At 54.9% G+C, this 8198-nt stretch overlaps 5 protein-coding genes across 7 annotated transcripts; 3 read left to right on the forward strand and 2 right to left on the reverse strand.

The window, feature by feature from the left end:
* On the reverse strand, positions 1-2038 carry KVP17_003418 (uncharacterized protein; the record flags this gene model as incomplete). 2 transcript variants are annotated; one of them, XM_068520679.1, is made up of 1 exon in its annotated part: positions 1-2038. In XM_068520679.1, a coding segment is annotated over one exon (2038 nt), but the record flags the coding sequence as incomplete, so codon positions are not given. The 2 variants fall into 2 exon arrangements, with proteins under 2 accessions (XP_068379755.1, XP_068379756.1); XM_068520680.1 differs by having other exon boundaries at positions 39-2038.
* Positions 2039-2080: 42 nt separating this feature from the next.
* Positions 2081-3742, forward strand: KVP17_003421 (uncharacterized protein; the record flags this gene model as incomplete). 2 transcript variants are annotated; one of them, XM_068520685.1, is made up of 2 exons in its annotated part: positions 2081-2172; positions 2218-3742. In XM_068520685.1, 2 exons carry the CDS (start codon positions 2081-2083, stop codon positions 3740-3742), a joined length of 1617 nt encoding a protein of 538 aa, XP_068379760.1. The 2 variants fall into 2 exon arrangements, with proteins under 2 accessions (XP_068379760.1, XP_068379759.1); XM_068520684.1 differs by having other exon boundaries at positions 2081-2148.
* A 54-nt stretch (positions 3743-3796) lies between these two features.
* On the forward strand, positions 3797-4819 carry KVP17_003419 (uncharacterized protein; the record flags this gene model as incomplete). Its single annotated transcript, XM_068520681.1, has 1 exon — positions 3797-4819. The coding sequence occupies one exon, from the start codon at positions 3797-3799 to the stop codon at positions 4817-4819; it is 1023 nt and encodes a 340-aa protein (XP_068379757.1).
* A 52-nt stretch (positions 4820-4871) lies between these two features.
* KVP17_003422 (uncharacterized protein) lies at positions 4872-5372 on the reverse strand (the record flags this gene model as incomplete). Its single annotated transcript, XM_068520686.1, has 1 exon — positions 4872-5372. The coding sequence occupies one exon, from the start codon at positions 5370-5372 to the stop codon at positions 4872-4874; it is 501 nt and encodes a 166-aa protein (XP_068379761.1).
* A 200-nt stretch (positions 5373-5572) lies between these two features.
* Positions 5573-7672, forward strand: KVP17_003420 (uncharacterized protein; the record flags this gene model as incomplete). Its single annotated transcript, XM_068520683.1, has 1 exon — positions 5573-7672. One exon carries the CDS (start codon positions 5573-5575, stop codon positions 7670-7672), a length of 2100 nt encoding a protein of 699 aa, XP_068379758.1.
* Positions 7673-8198: the final 526 nt, after the last annotated feature.

An 8198-nucleotide genomic window follows, 5' to 3' on the forward strand; every position in this document is an offset into this window, starting at 1 on the left:
TCTCCATCTGGCTGTAGAACTCCTTTCGAGCTTCGAACTCAGCGGCGTCGATAATTTCTCCCACGTAGTCGCAAACGAGTTGCCTTTTGCCTACACCCTCCTTGACTGCGATTCCCAGGCCCTTCCCTTCAATCTCGAGCTTCTTGAGATTGGCCTTGGCAGCGCGAACGTTGGACGCGAGGAAGGGACGGTTACCGCAGTCTTTGAGAGGGGTGCCGATGCCTAGATCGCGGCTGGCCATGCGGAGGACGTTGCAATTCTTCTCATTGCACTGGATCCGCGTCATGGCATTGGTGCAAGACTGTACACAGCGATCCCGGCAGTCACACTCCACGTCGTCGTTCATGGCGGCGAGGTTTACGTTGCTAAAGGTAACAGATGAGTTCAATGTCCGTTTGTTCGTCTGGAAATGGCAGCTCAGACACATGGCCACCTTGACACCTGATGACTGTTGGAATCGCTTCGAGTGCTTCCAACATCGTAGGTCCTTACAGTGGCTGCAGACAACCATATTGTCTGGGTCAGCAAGTGCCACTTCGTCGAGGGCCTCCAAGTAGGAGCAGTCCTTCTCCTTCGCGATCTCAAACGCGCATGACTGACAGTAGTGCAGAGCGCAAAGAAACGGCCTTCGAACGGTCTTACGTTTGGATTTGACTGCCTTCCGATCCTTGGGAGTGGGGAATATCCACACGTCAGCCATCGTCTCCACACACTTCAAGCAGTAGTGACTCGTGCAACGATAACTCGCACACCGATGCCGGTCTTTTCGAGCGGGTACGTCATGATTACAACCCGCGCAACGAATTCGATTGCGGGAGCAAGCCGCGCACAGCCAGTCGTCTCCGTCTACGGCGAGCTCTGCTCCGCGAGCGATCTCAGATCGGAGGCAGTCGATGTGGAAGCCGGCGTAGCACTCGTCGCAGATGATTTTGGCCTTGGGGTTCTTCGTCTTCCGGAAGTCCGAGCCGTCCTCGTCGTCGTCGTGAGCGAAGTCGAGTTGCTTCTTGCAGACATTGCACCAGTTGATTTGAATCGTCTGATAGGAATTGGCGGCGGGGAGTTCTGACGTGGCCCAGCCCTCCTTGTCGTACGCCCGCTGAATGCCGCGTAAGGCATTCTGGAAGAATTCATGGGTGTATTTCGGAGGGAAGTCGACCGTATGCGCTTTCAAGTGGTCCAGAACCTTCGGCAGGCGCCAATCCGCAAACTCGCAATCTCCCCTAGGGCACTGATATACGCCCCCAATGTATGTCCACTTCGGGAAGTGGTAGCGGTCATCATCAAGATCCAAAGAGCCAGTCTCCCACAGAGGCCCGTCTATCTGTACGTCATGTGTGCAAACATGACGTTCCCACGCCTTCCAGTCGGAGAATTTGTGGAAGCATCCGATGAGATTACACCACCACTTCTTATCCTTGGTCTCCTTGAACCGGTCTACGCCAGTCTCGCGCGCCTCATCCACTTTGAGCTCCTCGTAGGTCATACGCCCCATATCGGAGTCAGAGGAGGTTTCCTCGCCGTCGTCGATCAGGGGAGCGTCCTCCAAGGGAGGACCCTCAACGGAAGAGTCCTTCAGAGGAGCATCCTCCGGAGGAGAGTCCTTGTGAAGGTCCGCTGCGTCTGGGACCTCGAGAAGTGCTGTAGGCTCGGGTTCAGAAGTCGTCGAAGGCGCGTCAGTCGGATCACTTTCGCTGGAATCCTCGTCGCTGTGATCCATGTTTTCCTGTCCCTGTGAGCCATCGGAGCTCTCCAGCGACTCAGCCGAGTTGCGCCTCTCGTCCTCGGTTGGGACCGCATCAACCGAAGCCTCCTCAATCACTGGAGATTCCCGATCTTTGAGCAAACGGAAGTCCTCCAAACCCACTTGTTCTTCAGCTGTCGAATTCCCGTTCACCAAGCTTTCTGGCTTGGAATTCTCTGGTTCAGGATCGACAGGACGTAGGTCGTACACGGTCGGAATCCAGCTCCCGTCTAGCTGTTTACAACGTTTTGGTGCGGACTGCGCAATCTGAGTGAGTTCCCGCTTACAAGCGCTCATGCTACCTGCGCCGAAATTAATTACTGAATTCTTTGGCTGGGCATGGAGACGTGGTCTGTCCACACAGGGCCGGGCAACCAGCCATACTTCTACAATTCCGAGTCACAGAAGTGGGTTGGCTCAATCTCTGAGATGTGATGCGTTTTATGAAATGAAAGCCGTTTACTGACTTTTCGTAGGTCTTTGTGGGAGCCACCAGAGGGCAGATACGTGGTCTTCGTGGACAAGCAAAAGGTGAAGGTGTTTGTCTGCCCCGAACCCTGGCGGCCGCCAATTCCGCCAGGCTGTGCGCATTGGGACCCTACAGAGTGGTCCAGGCTGGCTGCCCAAACGAGTTGGCTCATAGTGAAGACCTCTCAAGGTCCTACGTATTTTTACAACGAATCCACACATGAAACAGCTACCGCGGCCACAGGGAAATTAGCGGAGCTGGTCGCAGCCGCCGGTTTCGTAATTCCGGAGACTGATTGCTTCGGCGCGGCTCAGGCGTCGGTCCCGGCGAGGACCGAGAAGGCGAAGACGCAGGGGGAGAGGCTAGCCGAGAATGAGGCGTTCTACGATCTTTTGGCTTCCTTGAGCGTCGGACCGAATGACACTTACAAGATGACGCTTCCGCGTATGCTGCACGACGCCCGATTCAAGGGCGTCGGGAAGTACTCCCGCAAGCCACTGTTCGATGAATACGTGGAGGGACTCCGGGCCTCAAGCCCAGTAGACCTGCCATCAAGCCCAGCGGACTTGGCCATGAGCTCAGTGGCTGAGGAGGCCTTCGCAAAGAAGTGCCGAACGCTGCTTAGGAAGGACGCGGAGGAGGCGCGACGACGACGAGCTGGGCCTTTAAGATGGGAGGAGGCGGAACGGCTGATAGAGTCGGAACTGCCCGGCGACGTGAGGCGCAGGCTATGGAACAAGGTGTACGAGGCAGAGTCTAGACCTGTCTCGAGGTCTAGACCTCGAGACCGGTCGCGTTCAAGGTCCAGAGGTCGTCGCCACTTTGACCGTTTCCAGTGTTCCAGAGCTGAGGAGACGTTCATGGAGCTGCTATCGGAGCGCGTTTGGAACCCATGCATGGACTTTTCCGACGCGGAACCTCTGCTCCGCAGGCATCCCAAGTGGAAGGGACTGAATCTGGAGTACAGCAAGCGCCGTAGCCTGTATCGCGAGTTCCAAGCAACCCAATCGCGTTCAAAGCAAGACTATATTTACAATGCGCTGATCACAGCTGGTATGGATTTCGACCTCGACCTTCAGAATGTCAGGACCAAGCTGCAGGCAGACCCCTTTCTGTCCCCCTTGCCGTCCGAGTTGTTCGAGGACCCTGTGTGCCAATGGAAGGCAGAGCAATTAGAAGCCGCGAAGGCCGACCTGCGGGCGTTTCTCCGTTACTACCCTGGACTGTTGGCTACATTCAGAGCGGGCATGCCCTTGGAGGACTTTCTGGACTCGCACCTTGACCTTGTGACGGATATCAGGTGGTTGCGGTTGAAAGGCAACGAGGCAGCGCGTATGGAAGAGCTCGAATGCGCGATTCGGTCGCAGGCGAACCTCTCGTCGGAAAGTAAAGCGACGCTGTGGCAGTTGAAGCGCGATCGAGAAGAGGAAAGGGAGGAGAGAGCAAGCGAGAACCCCTTGTCCCTAAGAAAGGCTGGAGAATTTGGGGTGTCAAAACGCTTCACTGAAGCGGATATCCTTGATGATGAGTAGACAAGTGGACCAAGCTCTTTTATCCAGGGGTCAGTACGCACAATACAACAATTGATGGGTCTCTTCCTTCCTGGCACTCAGGTCAAATTGACGAACGTTGCTGTCGTAAAGCTGCGTAAGTCGGGCATGCGATTCGAGGTAGCATGTTATAAGAATAGGATAACTGCATACAGGGACGGGACCGAGACAGACTTGGCAGAGACATTACAAATTGAACGAGTCTTCGCGAATGTGTCTAAAGGGAAGTTCGCCAACCAAAGCGACCTCATGAAGGCGTTCAACACAACAGATGAACTTGAGATCGCAAAGACCATTTTGTCCAAGGGCGAGATCCAAGTGACGGAGAAAGAGAGAAAGGTGATGCAGGAGGAACGCATTAGAGAGGTGGCTGACATGGTTGCGCAGAGAGCTGTATTCGCAGAGACTGGCCTCCCGATTACGCAGACTGCAGCTGCGAACCTTCTCAAGAAGGTCGGTTTCTCGGTCCGACTGGATGAGGCCATAAAGGTGCAAAGCAACAAAGCGGTCACGAAGATCATGACAGAGGTGCCGGGTCTCCTCACCAGAACCAAGCAGAAGCTGAACATTGCCGTTCCTGTTGCCCATTCAGAAGACTTGGGTCGTTTCTTGCGAGACACTGTAAAGGCGACCATAGTTGAGGAATCCACAGCCGAGGATGTCCTGACGATGACCATCCTCAGTGATTCCTACTTCTACCGGCAGCTTCTGACGTTTATGGAGCAATTGGAGCCAGCAGGCACGGTATCTATGGTGAACGCCCATGAACCGGTGGCAGCTAAACCGGAGCATGCCCCACTTGAGGAATCGCCATCGGCAGCTGTCACTCTGCAACCGGAACCGCCCAAGGCGCCCTCACCAAAGGCGCAGGCCGTCTGTGGGACGTGCGACGCGTTGTTCCACGGTCCGAAGGCTGCCCAGCACTTCCGGAGCCACTGCAAGTCCGCATGGCATGTGCACAACCAGAAACGCCACGCCCGAGGGCTAGAAGGCATTCCCGAACACGAATTCGAGGAGATATCACTGGATGTGCGAGAAGGATTCCTGACGGTGGACTGACGTCTGTATACTGACTTTCAATGTCGCTGCGTGCATTTAACTCTCGAAAGTATCACTCGGACGTCTCGAATCCGTCCATTGCTGGTACGAACGTTCCTAAATCCTCATTGATCTCGAATGGGACTTCCATCGATTCATCATCTGATTCCGGATTCATCGCGCTCATGTCACTGAGAGCTCTGAAGAGGTCAGCGATTGGGAAGGGGTCCTTTGGGGAGATTTCCCACTCAGTGAAGGGCTCGTCGTCGGGCATTTCCTCGGTTTGATGACCGTCTGGAAAGACGCTGAGCTGGCAGTACAACACGTCTTCGCTGTCAGAGCTTGACTGGGCATGAAGCAATATGTCTTCGTAGTTTACAGAGAAAGCAGGATGGTCCTGGCCCAGAAACACCACACGTTTAGAGGTGATATGGAAGATTCCTACGTCCTCGAGCAGCGATTCACACGTTTCTGTCCTCCAAAGCAGGCGGCATAGCGGGGTCACGTATGTGCAGACCTCGCCAGGAGTCAGCTGAGGGCGGCCATGCTCGATCGGAGGTCCGATAATCAACATCGTATGAAAAATATGGAGTTTCCCCTCAAGCACGTCTGGCATTCTGCCGTCACACAAACCTCTCCAGCAATTGGTCCGACAACTGTCAATGCGAAGACGACCAGATACAGCCTTGTGTGGCGACCCCTCAAAATCCTTCATGGAGCCCACAAACGGCCAAAGGTTGGGTGTCGCTGAGTCAATTATCGTCCTTTTTGCAGATGGCTTCCCACTCGAGATCAGCTTCTTCTGAGCTCCCTAGGCCTACCGCCCAGTCCAGCGTGACTACTTATCAGGGCCAAACCTGTCTGGCTACCCCCCATTCCCATCATTCTGTACAGTCCAAGTCTTTTTTGACGTCGAGTCGCGCTCTGCTGTCCGACGCTATACTACCGGAAGGATCTTACGCAATCAACGAGAGGAAGGTGTCCTCCGTGGTCCTTTCGGAGACGGTGATGGACGATAGGCGCGAGAACGTGAGGTATGTGGAGGTTCCGGTTTATGAGGAGGTCGTCAAGGAGGTGAAGACGAAAGAAACACGACATGTGGAGAGGCGCGTACCCAAGTACGAGGTGGAGGTCGTCGACCGAGTGGTTGAGGTGCCGGAGATTAGTTTCGTCGACCGTGTGGTGGAGGTGCCCCGCACAGAGACGGTTCTGAAACACGTGCCTCGCATTGAGGTCGTGGACCGTCAAGTAGACATTGTGAAGCACGTCCCCGTCATCGAGCTCAAGGAGATTGACAAGGTTGTTGAGGTACCCAGCGGCGAAGTCATTGAGGTCCCTCGAACCGTACGCGTTGAGAACAAGCGAGTTGTCGACGTGAACGTCGACACGAAGGTGCCAGTCGTAGTCGCTCAATCAATTCGACCTGTGATTCGTGAGGGACGGAGTCATGTTGACGTGGAAGTCTTCGAGTACGAGCCTGAGGTTGTCAGAGTGGATGTACACGTCGCCAAGCCTGTGGATACCCGTCTCTTTGCGAAGGGTAGTGTCGCTACTTCTCATCGAGTCGTAAGCGCGCCAACAGGGCAATATAACGCTCTGCTGAAGAAGCTGAATGCTCATCTCTCTACCGAGCGAGTTGCCAAACTACCGTACATTGTTGAGCAGGGCCGAACTCCGTTCTACCAGGAGGAACTGCGCTTCATGGAGCTTGAACGGGATGCCAGAATTGAGAACTTTGAGGCCGGAGAGAGCTTGCCGAATGCAGAGGTCGCTGCGCGCTGCAGCTCCTCCTCTTCATCTTCTTCCTCTTCTTCTTCTTCTTCCTCCTCATCGTCATCCTCGTCGTACAAGGCTGCAACTACGAGTGTCGTGACGGAGAAGATGGTTGTCACTCAGAAAACCTCTCACAGGAATCGTTGCGGTAAGCAAACCACGAAGGTCACCCGACATGGCGACGGGTGCTGTGCCCCAAAGGTGAAGGTGACGACAACCCACAGGAAGAACGAGAGGCACGCTTGCGGTCACGAGTCTCGCCGCAAAGAACAAGCCCACAAGGTCTTCACCCGAAAAGGAGGTGTTTGCTATAAGGGTCCGCAGCCCACTGAGTCTTTCTACGACTTGCACAGCATGGTGCCGGTTGCTCACTACTCAGAAGTCACCGAATCGCAGCTCGGCGCTCAGGCGTCCTCCTCAACGGCTAGCTCGACCACCACCAAGACTGTCAGCCGCCCTGAAACCTCGAAGGTCACTTCCAAGGCCGACATCGAAAAGAAGCGCAGCTGCCGTCCATGTCAGGGAACCGAGCGCCAAGTGTCTGAGATTCCTAAGTACTCTGAGGTGCAGTCACATTCTGTGAGCCCCCTCCATAAGAAGAGCAACCGATGTGCCCACCCCTGTGGGCCTGCCGTACCCCCCGCCAGCAGATCCGGCGTTACCACGTCGGTACTTCCTGGCTCAGACACGCGCAGATCGCAGTATGAGGTCGTCACCTCTCATGTTCCATCAGCCTCTCACGCTCCTAGTGCCTATGCCCCATCAGCCTCTCACGCTCCTAGTGCCTGCGCTCCGTCAGCGTCTCACGCTCCTAGTGCCTACGCCCCATCAGCCTCTCACGCTCCTAGTGCCTGCGCTCCTTCAGGCGTCCCTGTCTCGGCTCGGCCTCACTACGAGGCCAAGTCTCGCAAATGCCAACCCTGCTCAGCGAAGCCCAACTATTCGCAGGTGACTGCAAGCTCCTCTCGTGCCCATTACGAGAAGAAGGGCTACGGATGCAGCCAGCCCTGCGGGCAGCCCGCCCTCTCCACCGTGGTGAGTGTGCCTGCTTCTGAGGTGCGGTCCCATACGACAACACGTGTGAGCAGCCAGGTGTACTGAGGTTGCGAAGAATTTCAAGTCGAAAGTATTGCGACAATTGGTTAAATCAGACTCCCAGCCATGTGAAACTAGAATAATATGTAGTGTAAAAAAAAATGTCAACGACCAGTGGGAGGCATTTTATATTAGAATGTTTTGTTGTGTTAACAACAAGGTGCATGCTATGGGCACAGGAGGAGCTTTCTACGCGTGGAAGGGTATACGATGGTGGCTGGGATTGGTGATTTGTGTTCTGTGCGCTTGTAACATCGGGTGGTACCTGACGTGGCTAAGCGCTGTTCAAGGGATCCAACAAGAAGCTCTCGAAGTCCCCAATCTCGCACTATGGAAGCAGTGGTCTGACCGGCTTCCGAGGATGTCGTATGAGGATTTGGAGTGGAGGCAGCCCTTGGGTAGAGTCCCCTTTTACATGTATGATGACGAGGAATGGGACAACTTGATGAACGTTCCATTTCAGTGCGGTCATGATGCGAAAATCTGCGCCGAGTTCATGTTCCTCCACCATCTCCGCTTCCACCCTTGGCGA

Source organism: the organism of the source record quoted next, assembly GCF_019968985.1.
Source record: "MAG: Porospora cf. gigantea B chromosome Unknown PgB_NODE_1058_length_8198_cov_122.436, whole genome shotgun sequence".
Classification (NCBI taxonomy): Eukaryota; Apicomplexa; class Conoidasida; order Eugregarinorida; family Porosporidae; genus Porospora; species Porospora cf. gigantea B.